Source organism: Triplophysa rosa, linkage group LG4, assembly GCF_024868665.1.
Source record: "Triplophysa rosa linkage group LG4, Trosa_1v2, whole genome shotgun sequence".
NCBI lineage: Eukaryota > Metazoa > Chordata > Actinopteri > Cypriniformes > Nemacheilidae > Triplophysa > Triplophysa rosa.
The window spans coordinates 22,000,109-22,020,993 of NC_079893.1; the positions used below are offsets into that span (position 1 = coordinate 22,000,109).

At 38.8% G+C, this 20,885-nt stretch overlaps 1 protein-coding gene across 1 annotated transcript in view; it reads left to right on the plus strand.

Annotated features, from left to right (window-relative positions):
• The window catches only part of vegfc (vascular endothelial growth factor c), a 61,903-nt gene extending 44,148 nt beyond the window's left edge, over nt 1–17,755 (plus strand). The window contains exons 5-7 of the mRNA XM_057332604.1: nt 9,557–9,660; nt 13,017–13,338; nt 15,483–17,755. Coding sequence (XP_057188587.1) covers nt 9,557–9,660; nt 13,017–13,338; nt 15,483–15,597 — 541 coding nt within the window. The 3' untranslated portion in view covers nt 15,598–17,755. The remainder of the gene's footprint in view (nt 1–9,556; nt 9,661–13,016; nt 13,339–15,482) is intronic.
• Nucleotides 17,756–20,885: the final 3,130 nt, after the last annotated feature.

The window sequence follows — 20,885 nt, forward strand, 5'->3', positions numbered from 1 at the left end:
CATGTCGGGCATCTTTTAGCGCTGGGATCGCTCCATCTATCAGTTTCAAACGATCTCGAAATCCAGTGTTATATTCGCTGTTTTATAACATTCCTCAACGAAATGCAGTGAACAAGCAAACACAGCTGAACTTTGCGAATGCAGTGCTCTCTCTCTTGCTCCAGCTGGTTGATGTGTGTGCATGGTCCTTCTCCCACTCTCCTTGGTTGACGTGTGGGCGTGCTCTTTATTCTCGCTCTGGCGGGTTGACACGCGTGGGTGTGCTTTTCCGGGAGAATTGTCCAATAAAGGACTAAGAAAAATTGTTAGGAGATGGATTTTCATGTTAATAAAAAACTTTCCGAAACCTATACAAATGCTGGGGGAGTGTATAGAGCACAGAAATACCACGTCATATGTCCAACTCGTTTTTTGACAAGACCGCACGTTTAACATTGTAAAGAAGTCAGAATGCATGAAACACCATTGCACATCCCCTTTAAAGGGACAGTTTACCCCAAAATTAAAATTCCTCACCCTCTTATCATTTTAAACCTGTATGACTTACTTTCTTCCGAATATATATAAGAATATAAGAATATATGAAGAGTTTTTTTCCAAAATGAGATGACTCAGTTTGAAATTTTTTTCAAAAATCATGTTTTGTATTTTGTTATCATGTTTTTATTGTATTTCAGTGTGTTAGTTGGCTATATTTTTTGAGTTATTATGGCTTAAATCAAAACAAACCAACTGCAGTTTGATTGACATTATATGGAATGCACAATAAAAAAAAACATGATTTTTGAAAATTTTTAGTTATCTCATTTTGGAACCAAATTCTTCATATATATATATACAGTATATATGTATATGTATATTACGGTTGTCAACTTTAACATGCAATTAATTTTTTATTATTAAATATTAAAATATTTAACACCATTAACGCAACATCAGTTTTTTCCGTTTTTTATATAGTCATGCTCTTATTCAAATAAAGGCCTCTAAACTATTTAGGCGCGATTAGAAATGGTTGTATTGACACGTCCAGTATAGATTGACAGCTTCTGGGTGTGGAACACTGCTCAACGCAACGCGACAGCGGTCCCGTCTGGTGTACACATGGGCTATAGGCTGCGTCAGAATCTGTCAGACAGTGCACCAGTATTATCTTATCTTTCGTGCTTGAATGAACAAAAACACACAAGATTATGCTAGAAAGCACATTGTGTGTACTACTTTCGCACTTTCGTCTTCAACGAGTTAAATAAAGTCTTAAATGAATGCAAAGAGTAGTGAAAATAGGAAGCGCATTAGACCTGCTTAGAGCGGCAGTTCTTAAAGGAGCCGCGTTCTTAAACGTGCTGCTATGACTCCTGTCACTAATGTTAATCAAAGAACAAAAGAAAAGAAGAAATCAATGTGATTTTGTAGCTTTAATGAGGTTTATTCTGTATTTCATGTATTTAGCAGTAAAGACGGTAAAGTGTTTGAGAACTTTATTTCCTACCTGTTAGACAGGTAACTCCCTAAATTCTTCAAAATATCTAATTTTGTGTTCAACAGAACAAAAAAATTATACAAAAATTCGTCCTACTATGGTAGTTAATAATATCCCTGTTTATATTTGTTTGGAACAATTTGAGCAAATGATACATTTTCCTTTGACCACAGCAAGAGACATTTTACATTTAAATGTGATTCAAAGTGCAGGCTGGGCATCCCTGGTAGTGCTATCTGACCATATGGAAGAGGGATATTTTTAACCTCTTCAGACTTTTAAATGTAAATCAGTAAGAGCGGCAGACCTCTTCAGACAGCCCCCAGCAAGGAATGAAACTGCTCTCCATAACAAACAACATATGGGCCATATTGACCAAGCAGTTGAATTACTGTAGAGGTGAGGACTCAAATTTGTCTCAGTATGGCCTATAAACGTGTACAACAGCACCGTCATACAAGGAACATGCTCTCTACATTATCCTAGCTTATATGTTGTCTTTCAAACACATTGCTAGACTAAATGGACTGATCTGTTTTGCGTTACACAAGGTGCAAGTGCACGTGTTAGTCATCCGATAGGTTGTCTTCCACCTCTTGTGGACCACATAAGCCCCCCTCAACTTCTGAGGAATGTCTTGTCTTATACCATCGAGCATATTGTAATTGAAAGCACATTGAGTACCTTGTACGTGTAGCTTATCACTGAACCCATTCGGGGCGACGTCTGCAATTTGCTTTATTTCACGGTATTGGCTTTCAACAACCTGCTTGGCTTTTTCTAAGTAAACAACCCGCAACACTAATTATGCCAACATCTGTTTGCATAGTTTGCATGTTTGAAGTGTAGAATGCAAAGCAGACTGACATTTAGCGGTGATTGTGATTACCTTTGTACTGTACATTTTGACAAGATTGTTCACGAGCTTCAAGATCAAGATCATTGCTCAAGTTTCGTCAAACGCCGCCATAATGACAAACAGTTCTACATGGGTAATATATCATCTGTGCTGTCTAGATGGAAAAGTGGTGATTTCATGGACAGCCAGACAAGAGAGGAGAGAAGGTTGATCTATGTGTGAGAATGGTCCTCCCCTGGATCTGATCCAGCCCGGGGTCATGCTAACTGGCCCTGACCTCTCACTTTTCAGCCAGTGGAGGTTAATGACAGTGGACCCGTAACTCGAGCTGTTACATCCTAGTCGTTTCTCAGCGGGATGCATAGGCTGAACATGCAAATACACAAGCACACACACTTGCACGCAACCACACATGTCTTCCAGTGCAAAGGTTGAGGGCAGATCGTGAAGTCTCGTGTCTCTGTGATCCAGAGGGGAAACCCACATCTGAGACTGGTTTTGCGCTGGATGACTCTGATGCCAAATCTGCCTGGGGACCTGACACTATGCACAAGCCACTTAAACTTGCTAAAATAAAAAAAGAGCAAAGTGGTAAAGGCAATGGGAAGGTGTAAAGCAGATGGGGCTTCAAATATAGAACATAATAGTTCAAACCTGTGGTAGACCACAAATCTTGGGGTCCCCCCACAAACCATCGTATTAATCTTTGCGTGTTTTCTGTCAGCATTCAAGCATGTGATGCATTTTTCTGGCAATTTCTGTGGCCAGTGTAAACACGATACATTTTCTGTTGTTGTATGCTTGTATTCTGAGTTGTTCTAGATAAGCAAGTATAAGCATAACATAGCTCATGTTTTTGTGAGGGTCCCCCTGCGTAGACATAGAGGGTCTTTAGGTCTGTATTTGACTTTTGGAACCGAACTACAATAACTAAAAAAAATTGTGGATATGGACCTTTTTATGTGTTACTTCATGTCTACACCGGACGCAACAGGCGCGCCCCATCCAGTGTGGACAAAATTTGAAATTATAATGGGTTCTAATGCGCTTCTAATGTATTTTGTCGTGTCGCGCCGGTCACTTCCAAGTGTAGACACGGTGTGTCACACAAAACAAGCACTGTTTTTAATTGTGGTGTTGAATGTTACAAAAAATATTTTGATACATATAGCTATATTCAAAATGATGTAGGCAACTCCATATGGAAATAACATGCAGTACTTCCTAGTGTCGTGTTTTATCTTGTAGCATTCTTGTCATGGCTGGCGTGTAAAGAACCGAATTGCAGGCAGGCAATGAAGGGGTTAACAAGCAAGACTTTAATTAATAACAATAACAAAAACAGAAACAAAACACCCACGAGGGGGACAAACACAATAACCAAAAACGCTTGAAAAAGACAAAGAAACAACTTCCCACAATGGGGCAAAACAAAAACCAAAGAACACTAAAACAACTCACTAAACTATACAGGTTCACGGACAGGACAGGGCAAGGCAAGGCAAGGCAAGGCAAGGCTGAGACACGGTGTCAAACGAAACACATCAAACATAGTACATCCATAGAACAATCCACGAGCACAGGACAAAGAAACAAGAGGGTATATATAGTAAAGACAAACTAGGGATAACGAGCGAGGGCAGGTGTGGAACATAAGACACAAGAGGGAGACAATACAGGAAACGAGAGGGGCGGGGCCAATGACGAGACACTGGAGAGAACGCACATTATTGTCAAAAGGACAATAATATGTTTCCCTCCACACATAACCAAAGGCTTTGCCATGGCTCTGCTACAGGACCAAAAAAACATGACTAAATGAAGCAGAGCCATGACAATTCTATTAAAAAAAGCCATACCATATACATTACAATATGCTTAATTGTTGTCACAAGAACCAGATGTTTACAGTTGTATATAAATACTGTAAACATTTATGTAACAAAACTTGTTGTGGCAGTTTACTCAATTTTGTATGTGAAAATAGAACCATTGTGTAATAAAAATGAGTATTTTTAAGCAGTATGAGGGTAAGCGATTTTAAACGGATTGTTCTGAAGTTTTCCTGGAATTCTGACTACTTTCTTTCCAAAAAGATCCACTAAATGGTGTTTTTAGTGGTTGTAATTTGTTATGGGTCAAGAGAAGCATTGCTCTTGGCTTTTCAGTTTTATTAGACAGTATGGAGTATGGCAGTTTTACTGCAGATCGGGGTTTTTTCAGAATTGTTGTTGGGAGCTGGTGTTACATTTACATTTATGCATTTGGCAGACGCTTTTATCCAAAGCATTGTATTATACATTTTTTTTCTGACTATGTGCAATCCCCTGGGATCGAACCCATGACCTTGGCATTGCTAGTGCCATGCTCTAACCACTGAGCCACAGGAAAGTGTTATATTATCAATATGAAATCAAAAGTAACTTGATTGGTCACTCTGGTTGATTGGACATCTGTCTGCCTGTTTTACAAATATTTAGCCAATGAAAGGTTAAAAAGACCTTGTGACTCAATCTTGTTGGGTATGTCTGTCTGTAAAACTTTATCTTGACCGAATGAACTGCAGTTCCTTCCACAGCAGCTGAATGTCTTGCAAGGGTAAATATAAATAAATGTCTTGTTGAAGAAGTACAGCGTTTTCTTTACGCAAGAAACATTATGCCTAAAATGTTCATATTTTATGCATTTGAGGTCTGAGACATTTGGGACTGGAGGGCTAGCATTTGCCTGCACTTATTTGCCTTTGCACACAGTAGCATTTCATCTTTTATAAATTAGATTTAGGCCAAATGTATTTTATAACAGAAAAACTGAGCACCCATATAGCTACAACAACGTTGTAACCTGTTGATTAAAACGGTGATGTCGCCGTTTTAATAACCGACAAAATGCACATTTGCACACATTCGCTAGTCAAAAACCCTGTAACGTTAACTGCATTTGAGTTTGACACAAAACTACTGAGTGATCCTCATCACCTAGGTAAAAATATATATCTAAGAAATTTCTTTGTTGATTTATGATTGATGATACACTTCATTTTTTTTAATCAGTCGTATTGTATGGTCGCATGGGTAATTAGCGTTTACGCTCAAAAACAGATTTGAAAGGGGCTTGAAACCAGCTTTCATAAGATATCAGAACCTGTATTATGTACAATTTCACCATGAGATGGTTTTCCCAGATTTTCTGTCATCCTTTGTCTAGCGTTACAGTGTACAGTTATGCTCTTATTCATGTAAACAATTTAGGCGCGATTTTAAACGGATGCTTTGAAACGTCCAGTATAAAGCGGTCCTGTCTGGTGTATACACAGGCTAAAGGCTGCGTCACTGAATCTCTGTCAGAATGTATCTGACAGCGCACCAATATTACGTTTTCTTTCGTGCTTGAATGGACAAAAAAGCACATTTTGTTTAGTATTTTTGTAAACGCAAAGCAAAATAGTGAACGCGTCAGATCTGCGCAGAGCACCAGCTCTTAAAGGGTCCGCATTCTTAAACCTGCTGCTGTGACTGCCCTTTTTTCAGTTTCAGCACATTCCCCTCAAAAGTTCTGTGCACGGCCCTGCTATGCACGCTGCTTTAAATTATGCAACTATTAGTTCTAGTCCTCAGATCTGTTTTGAGGTGTTTTAGGATTGCTGATATAAGAAACGACCAGCACTGGGATGCTACTGTATTACAGTAACAAACTAAATGATACTCTTAACAAAGCTATCAGTTTTTTCAGTGCACGTCACTGCAGATGCATATAATCCCTCACAGTCACTCTCTGTAGTTTTCAGTCTCTCTCACATCCGTGTTACTTCTGTAACTTTCTTAACTGGTAAATTGCCAGAAAATTGCAGTTAACAGATTGTGTGTGAACAGAACTTTTCTGGTAAATCAGTACTCCCAATTTACCAGTAATAGGAGTTAGAGGTCGACTGATTCATCGATTTTGCCGATTAATCTGCACGATAATGATAATTTGAACTATCGTAATCGTCAATGATCCCTACCGATAGTTTTACCTGGTTGCGTTTGTTCCAGATACAGCAGGGAAAGCCTTTCTGTGATATACAGGAAGAGAGTACAGAGTAAAACAGCGAGCTCTAGTGGTGGAAATTAAACTACCACTGACAGTCTGTGACGTGTATTTAGAAACGTGAGACCACACTCTGCACGGGGCGGAATACATCAGATGAGTGTAAATTTGTTTTGAAAAGTGGTGGGGTCAAAGATGACAAAAACAATACTTTAATAAATTGTAATAACTCGTTCAGAATATTTATCATAAACTGTATAGTGGGCGGTCTATGTGTGCGCGTGCGTGTGTGACGAAACGGAAAGCAGATAGATGTGACAGAGACAGCACGAACGGCTAATGTAAATTACATTTGTTTTAATGTAAACAAACACGCATGTACAGTGTATATTTTAAAATATTACAATGGATCCTTCAGATGTCATTCTTACATGCTAATTTGGTTCCAAAAATTGTTTTGCATTACTATCAATGTATAAATTACCTACTTATAATTTTTTGTTTAAACCATACAGTGGACTTAAAAATGTATTGATATAGTTAATATTTATGTGTTTTATTTAAAAGTACAATACAGTTTAGTGGTTCAAGCAATAGTGTTAATGTTGTAATACACTTCATTGCTATTTTACTTTAAGTGTTGTCTTTTGATTGGGAATAAATAAATAAAAACTATCGGTAATTAATCGTTACCGGCATGTACTGACCACCTTAGTTATCGGCAAAATCCAATATTGGTCTAACTCTAATATGAGTTATAAGATTACTGGCAAATTACCAGTATGAGGCGGTTTGTGAATTAATAATGAGGATTACCGGTAAAAGGTACAACACATGACGTACTGACTGCTTTGGGCCAATCACAACACTCTAACTCAAATTACGCGCACACTCTGCGCTGTGTATCTCTTCATATTTCTGCACTGAAGTTGTTCAAAACAGTGCCAAACACTTTCTCATGTATTCGCTAAACTGCTCGCGTCCCTCGCGCACCTTCTGTGTATCTGTATGCATGAACATTACTGTTTCAGCCTGCCGTTTTTTTTCTCACATCTCTGCATTTGTCCTCATACAGTTCAGGGCTGAGTTTCCCGCAACCTTCCCGAAACAGAAGCCGGGGGAGCAGTTCTCTCATCTCACTTTAGTTCTCCCCCTTCGTCTTGACATGCCGTCTCACGCATACACAGATCTTTATTACCATAATTACATGAAGTGACCGTACTCTGTCTACCCCGCACGCGAGCGGCACGGTCGCAGTGTGCTTGGGTTTAGAGCCAGTGTATGACCCAAACATCAACAACACGTGCCCCCAGTGTTAAAAAGGTCATAAATAAGATTTTGCTGTGTTCGGATATAAAATCACACCCCCGACAAATTTTTAAACATAAATCTGGTTGTATTGCAGCTATAAGGAAACTTCTGCTTGATGATATCATATTAGCTACTGTTTTTTTGAGACAGCTGTGTGAACTGTGTAAATTAACAGAATGCCTTTGCTTGTGCGAACAGCACATTTGTGTATTTACTATAAATATACCAGAATGACTTTACCAGTAATTTACCAGCATTGCTGTAAATGGGCTAAAAAAGGGCTATAAAGTTTTGAATTTTCCTGTGTAAGAAGTAACTCCTGTTGCTCAGTTAGTGGACCATTGTGTTAAAGACCCACCGAAGCGGCTTGAAATCTGCAGCTTTATTTAATGCATTGAGGTAATTCATTTTTCGGGACCGGATGCTAGATTCTCTTGATTCTGGGGAGAATTTGGATTCTCAGAAAAAATTTGAAATTGATGAAAAGCTGAAGCAGAATGATTCATTTTGGTGGAAGTGAGAAGTTTTGAATACTAATATCTTCTAAATGTAAATTTTGTCAAAGATTTAGCACTGTAGATATCCTTAAAGGGATAGTTAATCCAAAAATGTTTTATTCTGTCATCATTTACTCACCCTCTTGTCATTTCTAACCTGTATGACTTTATTTCTTCTGCAGAACACAAAAGAAGATATTTTAAAGAAGCGGTATCCATTGACATGCATTGGTTTTGTGAATGGGTACCACCGTTGTTCGGTTACCAACATTCTTTGTCTTAGTTTTCGTCTTAAAGTCCTGCATCCTGCACTTTTTTCTTGCTAAATTGTTTTACTCTGAAACAACTAAATATGAAGAAAGTTGGATGGTACAATCTGTGGTTTGTGTAAGGCAGGACCCCCACATCCATATTCAAATGCTTTGCGGATGTTATTAAAAATAAATCTCAGTAGGCCTCCGATTTTTCTAGTTTATAGATGCCTTACAGCTGTGGATGTATGTAAATGTATAGCAGATGTTTAGAAGCATATGCATACACACTGATTACACTCAATGCAAAAGGACAATAGCTTTGAAATTCAAAGAGTCTTCAGAAACTACCTTCTCCCACGGTTTAATAGAACAAGTCTCTTCCCAATGAGTTACTTGATATTATTTTACTTGCCTGCAGGCAATATCAAATCCCAGACGGCAAAACAACACTTCACACCAGTGTCAATGCATTCTGTGGGCAGCGCTCACTTTCCATCCAATTTTGGAGATTTATCGAACTTAAAAATAGAGAAGCCAGAGTAAAGTTTATCTTGGTGGAACCTTGTGATTTCGCAGCCCGGTAGCTGCAGTCTGGACTTGAAGTCTGAGGCCATGAGAAGATAAATAGATGCTAGACCAGACAATGAGATGATCTTGAGTCAGTCCGTGAGTTTAGTCTCGACCCTCCTCATAGTCAATAATTGATGGGATGATGGGACATTGCGAAGTTAAGCCAAATGGTATAAAACTCTGCGAGGTGTGTTTAGTTAATAGATAAGTTAAATTAGGCCTATCTGAAAAACATATCTTCTTTTAAGTCGCCTTTGAAAATACCTGTTGTTCTTGCCCATTTTATTTATTACTAAATCCTGGAAAGCAAGTAGACTAATTTGCGGCAAGGTTGGGCACATCTTGTGATCAAAAGAACTGCGTTTATGAATTATATATCCATTTTGTAGTTATAACAGTAAAGTCAACGTGCAGAATGTTTTGCCTACAGATAAGTCATTTGCTTGTTGAGAGTGGCTTTATTGAGGCTGTTATTTGAGCTTTTATTGTGAATTATTTGTTTTAATCTTGAGCTACCGTCTGTCTCATTGCTAATCACTTATTTCCTCCACAGATGTCATGTGGCAAATAAAACATGCCCGAAGACACACAGCTGGAGCAATCGCTTATGCAGATGTGTGCCAATGCCTGACACTCTTCTGTTAAAAACACATTCTGGTAAGTGCTAATTTATAATGTTAATATCTTAAAATACCTCAGCGTGCTCTGAGTGCCTGGTGTACCTGAATGAAATGTTCTTAAACATTAGTATGTTATGACAGACATTTCTTCTAAAAAATTTGATTCCTGAGCAGTCTTTCTAAACAAACCCTTTAAACCGCTTAAACTGAAATGTTGAGTGTATCAGGTGGATAAAGTGTTTGCTGAGCTCCTAGGAAACTACATACAAAATCCAATCTAATGCAGAAAATGAGGCCTTATTGTAGTGATGCTGTACTTATTTCAATAGGTGTTTGTGTAGTGTAAAACATAAATATACAGGGCATAACAAATGTAAGCAAATGTGAGGCTAAATGTAAGGTTTGTATCAGTATGTTTAAGTTCTTTAGTCACAGTAGTTTTTCTAATCCTAAAAATTTGAATGTACTGTTCTACGAGAAAGGTGTAAAATAATCCCTTACAGAAAAACATGAAATTCACAAAAAACAATACACGTGATCACATGGGAAATGTATGTTTTGGAACATTTTTGTGTGAATCCCATGTGAAACCTATGGGATCACATGTAAAAACCCATGGGAACACATGTGCAACATGTGGTGAAATTTCTCCACATGTGACCACATGTTCTTCTCATGTCATGTTTTTACATGTGATCCCATGGGTTTCACTTGGGAATTCACATGGTATTCACAAAAAAAATGTTACAACAACACGCATTTTACGTGTGTTTTGCACATGTTAAACACATGTTGTACACATGTGATACAGGTTTAAAATGGCAAGAGGGGGGAGTACGACAGAATTTTCATTTTTGGTGAACTATCCCTTTAACCACTGTATATTTCAATTATAGTTATATAACACTGTTGTCTAAAGTGACTTACAATGCATTCAGGCTTTACATTTGATCACGTGCATTACCTGCATCAAACCCATGACACCCTTCCAGTTGGTCTACAGGAAAGCAGTGCTAAGATAACTGTAACACACATACCATAAGCCCCTGATTGCTTACTGTAATTCTCTACTGTGAATTGGTGGCGGCAGTGCAACCGTGATGTCTGTGTGGAAGGAAATTCTTTCTCATGGACGCAAAAAGCAGCAGCTGTGAATTGTTGCCACAAAATATCCAACTCAGCATTTAACACCCCTGAGTACATGCTAACAAAACAAAGCCTCAAAAACAAACACTTGAGTCTGACTCTAAACCCACAAGTTTCTGCAAAAGGGGAAAGCTGCCATAACAGCTCCTCGCAATACCGTGGCAATCGGTCAAGAATCCTTCAAGAAAAACAAAAACATTGGCACTCGGCAAAGTGCACTCGGTTAAAACAAAGTAATTTCTCATTCTCGCCTTCCCAACCGGTCTTGAATCTCAGAGTTCCAGCTCAAGTGGAGGATGATGTAATGCAGGTTCGCAGGAGTGACGCACTCGTCTTCTTCTCACCGAACAGATGTGACAGGTCAAACCTGATGTAGATATGAGTGCCTGTGGAGTATGCACTTAGGAATCCAATGCAGTCAGAAAACCATCACGCTAATGTGTAACACTAAACTCAATTCGTAAGAGAAGCAGACAGCTGAACCCATAATAGACAGAGAGATATAGTGCATGTGTGAGATCAGCCGTGTAGATGCATACTGCTTACGTATATCGGTCCGCTGTGTTAGATTTAAAGAGACAGCTTGATCGGGAGAGGATGATATGTGGCAGCAGCACAACGCAATGCTTTAACAGTCATACCACAGTGAAATAAAAGATTATCACACAGTTCATCTGTAGAGATTAGGGAATGAAACGCAGCCGTGATTCATTTTTGCTCAAGCAGACAAACTCTGATTAATTTTAATTTCTTTACTTTGCATAGTGCTTTGACAGAAAAGCTTTATATTACACCAATAGTGAATTATCTTGGGGGTCAACAGAGCTCTAAATCCTCTGGATTTACTTGTTTCCAGTTGTCTAATTTCATATGCTTTCTATTAAGCATATAAATATAAGTTATTAAGGGGAAGAGTTTTCTTTGCTGTTGGGGATGTGGGGGCTTTATAAACATAACATTATGATATTTATTATTGCACATCTAGTTTCTTATGATGTTAATTAATTCAACAAATCGCATGACATGTATTGCACATACACACCTGTGTACTATTGTAATATTTACGGTATTACTGTAATGCTGTAAATTTGCGCATGCTCCTTCTCCCCGCTGTCCTTGGTTGACGCGTGGGTGTGCTCTTTCTTCTCATTCTAGCGGGTTGACGCGTGGGCGTGATCTTTCTTCTCGCTCTGGCTGGTTGACGCGTGGGCATGCTTTTCCAGCAGAATTGTCCAATAAGGGACAAAAAAAAGTTGTTACGAAACGGATTTTCATGTTCGAAAAAAACTTTCCAAAACCTATACTAACGCTGGTGGAGTGTACCTAGCACAGAAATACCATGTCCAACTCGTTTTTTGACAAGTTGACCATGTTAAGCATGAGAAGACAGCACGTTTAACATTGTAAAGAAGTCAGAATGCATGAAACACTGCTGTACATCCCATTTAAAACACAAATATGATAATTGAGAAAAACCTCATGTCTTAAGGGGAATATATTTTGAGAATATATGTGTGGGATGAGTCCAGAGTGACAATTAGATTTGCGAAAAATCCCTCTCTATTGTGAAAAAGCATTTAAATGTGGTTACACTGACCAAACCAGACCAGCATGGTATCTTTCCAGTGAAACCCAGTGTAGTTCTTATTTACTGTAACTGAGCAGTTTCCCATGCAAAAATATCTAAAACTGGACATTTTAAACCGCAAAACATAAATACCTTGTAACTATTGACATATCTTGATTGTAACAGCAGCTTAGTTACAAATGTGTCTGGATTCAACATCTTGTGCATTTTACAAGGTTATTACCACAACAGTAGAGCGAAAACATGTTAACAAAATGTTTATGTAGCCGTTTATAAACTCTTTCCATGGATAAAGTCCTATTATTCATAATGTGACCCCTATGAGTTAAATCATTAAAAAACAAACAGTTGTGACAGGAATTTTAGCCCTCTCTTCAGTCAAGGCCACTTCAGACAAAATAGTTGAATGGTCACCGAGTTGAATGTTTTTAGCCTGCTGTAGAGAAAACATCTGTTTAGGCCTTTGGGGGTAGCATAATGTAAGGAATGCCAGGCAAAAATGTTGTATTGCTAAACAGTTACATCTCACAATTGTGCATGCTGGACAACGTTCTTGCGGAACGTTCTTCGAATCGGCCAAACATTCCATAGCACTGACCAAAGAGTCCCTCAAATGTAAAAATAAGTTGCAATAAAACCCTTTTTCTTGTCCTATGAAGAGTCGTTTGAGCAGGATTTCTGCGGGCCAAACAAGGAGCTGGATGAAGAAACCTGTCAGTGTGTCTGTCGAAAGCAGCTGAGAACAGCAGGCTGTGGACCAAACCGCTACCTGGACAAGAACACCTGTCAGTGCGTGTGCAAAGTGCAGCCCTCCTCCTGCGGGCCGCAGCAGAGCTTCAACAAGGACACCTGCCAGTGCACCTGTGCCAAGGTGTGCCCTAAGAGTCAACCCCTGAACCGCACCAAATGTGTGTGCGAATGCACAGAGACCCCTAACAAGTGCTTCTTAAAAGGGAGGAGGTTTCAACCGGCCACATGCAGGTGAGAAAGCGGCTTGTTTTTTCAATGTGAGATTATGGCTATTTCATATACTGACAGAAAAATGGCAACTTTCTTTAATAAACACCCAAAAGTCTTGCAAGTGTATTATAACCATCACTGCTGTTGCTAACCACTAATATATATTTTAACTTGTACACCGTGCGTCACAGAGTTTTACAGCTGGTGTCTGACTCCTCAAGGCTAGAGACTATTGGAACAGTATTTGTATTTCATACACATCTGGAGCTCTGATGCATTCTGAATCCCCTCAAACCTAATGTGACACCCTTAATGATTAGCTGAGGTCTAATTACATATGTCAACCATGTGTAGAGATGAATAACATGTTATGTGGTCGCTTCGAGCTGAAAGTGTCAAAACGAACACATGCATTGGTACACACTGTTAACCAACAAATGAGGCGTAGATGTCTTGCTCAAACGTTTCTGTGGAGTCATTAGCAGAATTAAGTGTAATTATGGGCTCATTATTTCATTACAATAGATTCAACTGTTCACCAAACTGCCAAATTCTGTTCTATAGAACATGATGTCATGTATGAATGTTGTTTTTTCTCAGTTTGACATTTCATTTCATCAAATCATTTGCCACATTAATTTGACCAAAAACAGGGCTTAGCGATAAGGATATTTTAAAACCGCGTCACAGATGATTACCAAAAAAAGTACTCTATAATATGATATTTTAGGCTTTTTACTTTCTAACCTTGTCTAACCCCTAACCCAGTAGTTCTCAAACTGGGGGCCCCCGAGATGGATCCAGGCGGCCACAGATTTTGTGGCATTTTATGAAATATAGAAATTGATCATAGATTTTTTGCAATCAAACATCAGAAAAATAAGACCACCAGACAAAAGAATTGATGTTTCAGCATTGTATAAGGCCGGATTCACATTTCGCGTCTTTTCCGCGCGCATATTCGTTATTTTAAATGTAGACGCGTGGCACCCGCGCGGAAATAGGGGGCGACGCGCTCTTTTTTTCAGGCGCGTCGGCGCCGCATCGAGATGAAAAAATCTCAACTTTTCAAAAAGGCGCAAGCGTTTCAACCAGCCAATATAGACAAGGTCAATGAAAATGGAGACACAGATGATCACAGCATAACTAAATCTAGTAGCAGAGTTATTGCAAGGTATTTTCAGTGCATATAATCCATATATCCTTTGTTTATATCTCCTCGACTCAACGGCTATCGTGGCCCATGGTTGCTTAGCAACGGCAGACGCTCTGCGTGCGCAACTGCCCGAACGCTTTGTAAAAAAGGAGAAAGCAGCGCCTCTCGCGTTTTGCGCGTGGTTTTAGGCGCGAAATGTGAATCGAGCCTAACCGAATATGTTTTTGCTTAAATAAAAATGTTAAATTTAAGATTATAAGTCTACTTATTTATAAATTTACTTCTGCAAAGATTTATGGTATATTGGGCTGATAAAGTTTTTTTTTTAAATGAACACTATTTTGGGTGTGCTGTAAACATTTTTGCTGCCTTTGGTTTTTAGGTATACAATCAAATTAGCTTTACAAGTTATTTCAACTTACTCATCAAAATATCTTTAGCAATTTCATCTTATTTTATAAGTTCATCAACCACGTGCCAAAATATAAAGTATTAAGTTGAAATGACTTTGAATTGAATAGAAATTAAACATTTACTTCACTTTAAATGGCTCTTTTAAATAGAAATTTCCCTACCTAATGTAAAAGTCCAGTGTATGAAACTTAGCGGCATCTAGTGGTGAGGTTGTGAATTGCAACCAACGGCTCACTCAACCACTCCTTTTCAAAGCCCTACGGTGGCTGACAGACGACAAAACAGTCGCCATGTTTTCGCCTTTTTGCCGAAGGAGATAACGTATTTACGAAATACGCTCTGTAGAGCAGTTTGTCCATTTAGGGCTACTGTAGAAACAACATGGCAAATTCCATGTAGGGTGTATGCAGATAGAAATTTTAAGGTTCATTCTAAGGTAATTAAAACATAACGCTTCATTATGTCAGGTCTTTATACACCTCTAAATTATATAATATATATGTATTATATGTATATTATATTGCATTTCTGTCAATAGATCCTCCAAAATGGCACCTTTATATGTTAATGTTTACATTTTTTCTGTTGTTGTTAGTTGCTCCAGAGCACCATGTACTGTGGATCCCAGGAAACGGAGATGTAAGGAGAACGAGTATTTCAGCGAGGAACTGTGTCACTGTATACCCACATACTGGGGGAGACTGGAGTAAAGACGGGCAACGGGGTAGGTTGAGGCGCTGAATGCCAACGGAGATGCTGGCATGTGGAGCAGTGCTAATATTCGGCTGCTGCTTATCTGACTCACATGTGCCAGTCACGTGGACTAGCACGGAGTAGGGATTCGTCAGTGGGACACAAGAAATGTCCAGATATCAAACATGGAATGCAGGACCAATAGAGATGTCTAAAGGCTGGAGCCATGTTCTTCTCGTCGTTTTAAATGTCTATTCGTTATTTGTCAGATTTTGACTATATAATTTATTGCCATGAAACATTTTGAAACGCCCTTATTCATAGCAATTACAGATCTCTGCAAAGAAAAACACTGTGATCGATATTTTTGTATCATGTCGAGTCCCGTAAAATAAAATATAAAGTTGTATTATATATTGTTAACTTATTTATAAGCTAGACTATCTTATTGAAATAATACTGCACACGTTTCAAATGTATTCAGTTTTGACTACCAAATATATGCACCTATCCTGATTCAATTTTATCAGACAATTCAAGCTGGTGGTAATATGCACGACTTGTCTTTTTTCGCTGGAAACGTTGCTTGTTGACAATCGAGGACACCAGGACTCTGCAGCAGTGCATTCCAGTGGAACATGGAGAAACTGTGTGATTTTAAGAGGACAAATGATTTTAAAGTCTGGATATGGACCAATAACAACTAAAAACGGGTGCTACATGTATGCACTTCCATAAATTATGTGCTGTGCATTTGGACGGATTCCCAGCCTACAATCGAATCCAGACTGCCTCTTTTAATAGATGCAGTAGAAAGTGTGATGTTGGTGTGCAGAATGGCTTTTAAGTTTGGAGATCAGTGGCCTTTTTGGACATTATGGCCTGGTCTTGTATGTAGTGTGCAATGTAGTCAACAAGCGTGTCAGTGAGTGGCCGAGAACTCAGAATGGATGTTTAAATACAAGTAATGCGATTGGCCCAGATCCACCTCATATCCACCCATGACACTGTAAATATAATAAATTACCTCTGCCTCCATCCCGGTCTTGCTTCTGTGTCTGCCAAATATGTGCGTGTGATTTTTCACTGTTTCTCATTCCAGAGCAACCCCCTGTAGCTCTTAATCTTCATATTGTAATCTCCCATAATCTTCAATCACTGGATGGAATATTTCAGAAATGTACTCGACTCTAATCCAGCACGTCTTTTGTTTTCTAGATTATTCCTACAGCAGGTTGCCTCGTTTCTTTGTGTTTTAACCCCAACCAACACACACACACACACACACATCTCCGCTTCTCTGTTTCTCCAGGGAAGTTCAGATCTAAGGTCGCATCACTTTGCATCTGGATTACATTACCCCCCACCCCCAGCATTGCATATACTTAGACATGCATAGATGTTATACATTAAAACTGTGCAGCGTTTATCTGTTTCCAGCTGAAAGTAGGCTTTCCCTGTAGCCTGGTTTGCAGCAGATTGTACCAAAGCCATCTGCATCCGCCGCACAATCCCAAGAGAGACCTGATAAAAATAACACGTGCGGACTCACCGTGAAATAACTAAAAACAGCCACCTGGTGAGTGGATGTGAATATTTTAGAAGGTATTCTAAAATATTCATATTTTCATGTCTGGCCTGATTTGACTTGGCTTTTTTCACAGCACTAAATGAAGATGAGGTTTACATTTCAACATCAACTTTGGATTTGTGTTTGGTGCTTGTTTTGGTGTATTCCAATGAAATTGAAACTAAAACAAGCACAGACAGTAAATGAGTGGTTTATTGTGTTAACCTGGCGAGTTTTGGACATTTCTTACAGGGATAGTTCACCGGAAATGAAAATTCTCCTGTCATTCCAAACCTATATGACTTGAATATGTTGGATATTTTGAGAAATGCCATGTAATGGAAGTCTATGGAGGGCAATTTTGTTTGGTTACAAACATTCTTCAAAATATCTTTTGTATTATGCAGTAGAAAGAAAGTCACACAGGTGTACAGAACAAACAAAAATATGTGACCACTGAAATGCAGCACAAAGATGATAATTATTATATATTAAAAAAACTGTGGTAGTCAACAAATGTCAATAAGCAGAAATATATTAGGCTGCTCTGTTATGCTGTGTGTGGTCCTGAAAACTTCAGCCACATGTGATCAAATAAATGAAGTCTATAAAACTATAATGTCTGCTTGTATTATTCAGCTGAGTGGGGTCCAGTATCATACACCTGGCATCAGTTAGGTGCCTGCTCCAATGCCAGCATTGCAACCAAAATCATCTGGGAGACTATTCGGTTCACAAACTGGATGACATGTATCTTAACTCAGTTCTGATGGATTTTAATCTGCATTGGGTTCAAAAACTACAAAATTCACTTCGGATATTATTTTCTTAATGCACATTATCTTTGCATTAAACCAACAAACTTGCATTTGTTTTCATGTACCTTAGGGGGGATGCCACGTGAGTTTATTTATAGTTTTGTAATTGTGGAATCTCTTCGTGGCATTACAGAGGGACTTGGCAATCCACTCAAAGGGTTTTGTCCTCAGGTCCACGCTCGAACTTCCTGGCTGTGCACGTATGTCTGCCATGCATGTTTTGAAGCACTTACGCAAAACCAGCTGACAGAATTTATGTACAATGGCCTATAGGACAATTAAAGGGATAGTTCACCCAAAAATGAAAATTCTGTCATCATTTACTCACCCTCTTGTCATTTCAAACAGACTCTCTTTCTTCTGCAGAACATAAAAGAAGATATTTTGAAGAATGTTGTTAACTTGCCCCCATCGACTTGCATTGGTTTGTGTCCATACAATAGAAGTGAATGGGGGCTAGTGCTTTGGTTACAAACTTTCTTCAAAATATCTTTTGTGTTCTTCAGAATAATGACACAGGTTTGAAATGACAAGAGGGTGAGTAAATTACACAATTTTCATTTTTGGGTGAACTACCACTTTAAGGGATAATCCCCCCCAAAAATTGTGTCATCATTTACCCTTTGTGTCATTCAAAAACCTGTATGATTTTTCGTCTGTTGAACACAAAAGAAGATATTTTGAGAAATGTCTCATCTTTTGAGAAATGGTTTGTGTCCATACAGGGAAAGTCAATGGGGTCCAATGTTGTTTGGTTACCAGCGTTCTTAAAAATATAACACAGGTTTGGAATGAGATGAGGGTCAATAAATGATGACAGAATATTCATTTTCGGATTAACTATCCCTTTAAACTGGGTTTTCACAGACAGGGTCACACATAGGCTATATTTTAAACCTAATGTTTTCATCTTCTTTTGTATTTAATAAAATAGTTTTGACTAAAAATTGTGTCTGTGCTATCTTACATTACATTATTCATTATTACTGTAAAATGTAAAATTCCCTTGATCATTTCGAAGCTCTGTAAAAAGAAAACATTTCAATATTTTTGTTTCATGTCAAGCCCATAAAATAGTATATATTGTAAAGAAACTAATTCCAAAACATTCAGTTTGATGGCTTAGGTTTCCGAATTCATTGTGGGGGCTGAAATATGTGTCTGAAAGGGTAATTGAGAAAGATCTCGTATATTATGTGCTTGTGTATATATACACACTTCACAAATTGAGACATGGAATGACTCCTCACTGTCGCTAACAGACGTAAGAGCATATGGAGGCAGAAGATGATTGGCCCGGGAAACAGACTCGCTTCTCTCAGGGGCCATAAATCATGGAAAGTTCAGAATAAGTTCCTGAGGGGGGTCACTCTTTTGGCCTCTACTTCTTTTATAAATGTGGCAGCGCTGAGACTCACGGTTGTCCTGGTGTCACTCAAAATTCTGTAGAGGAGGCTTGTCTTCAATGCTTTAGTATGTGTGTAGTCCTGTGAAACAGCTATGGATTGTCTATACATGACAATCATGGTTCCAAGCAGTGCCAAAGAAAACACACAGAGTCATAAAATTTATAACTTCAACGCACAAGAGCAATAGACCTGGTCAACCTGACCTACAGGATACAAAGCTTTCTTTAGCAGTCTCTCTCACCCTCTGGAAAACAGACCTCACCCTCTTCCTGACCTTCTGATCAGGTTGTTGACCCTCTCCAACATTTTCCTCCTGGCCTGAATCCGTGCACCACCACAATGAAAACATCAACCGTGAGGTAACCCCCCCAACCACTTCTCTGGAAAGTAAGATTAAGACTTCCTCTAAATTACACCCACTCCTGGAGCAGATCTCGAAGGAGCGAGGAAGACGCTGCCCCATTTCCCACATCGCCGCCTTTCAGCGGATCAATCAATCACACGTCGACCCTGACGCTTCATCCCACACAGGTTTTAAAATGGGGTCTACGGCATCAGAGGTCTAAATGTTGTTCTCCAGAAGCCGACGGCAGCTGAGAAATGAACTGTCTGCTCTAAACGGCAGCCAAATGAATCTTTTTTGCGAATTCCACCGAGGTCCCACTGAAAGGAGAGGCCAGAATAAGCGCCGATGTGCCCTGATGGGTCTGTTTTTTTAGCTTGTGGGAAAAGGAAGCCATTAGGTGATTATGAAAAATTAATTGAAAGGCCAAGAAAGAGAGGATGTGGATATTGGCAAGTTGGGAGGGTGTTTTCCTTTCAACAACTAAAGCCTCCCATGTACGTCCGAGGAGAAACAGTCAGCAGACAACATACGCCCTGTATGGAATCAAGCTTCTCATAAAGACCATCCATCTCATGCTTTCTGTCCTGATGTCTACACTTCATGTTATCACTATTGGATAGCTTTTCCATCTGTAGCAAACACTGTCCTGTAAAAAAAGGACATTTTCTGGCAGCTGGGATTTTTCCTGTAAAATTCAATTGTTTTTTCAGTTTTTCTTGTAAATTTTCAGTTTTTTTCTGTAATTTGACTGGTTTTGATCATATTTTTTTATCATAATCGTTTTCTCTGTTTATCATAAAAATAGACTAAAAAATCCCGTCAAAAACTAACATTTTCTGGCAGCTGGGGTGCCAGAAATATACCGTAAAATAAATATTTTCATGTAAAATTACAGTTTTTCCCTGTTTTCTATGTAATTCGACGGGTTTTGACTCGTCAATTTTGAATGCATAAATACTACTCATTTAAGGAAAATGAAAGCCATGAATAAATGCAAGAAACCAAATTATTCCCAATATTACGCTGCTGGTCTAAAGCTATCCAATCAAATAATCAGATTACAGTCAAAATAAAGAGAATGGTCAGAAATATCTGTGACCAGTTCAACCTGTCACACAATAGTTTGACAATCAGAGGGGAAGTAAATTTCAAATTGATCAAA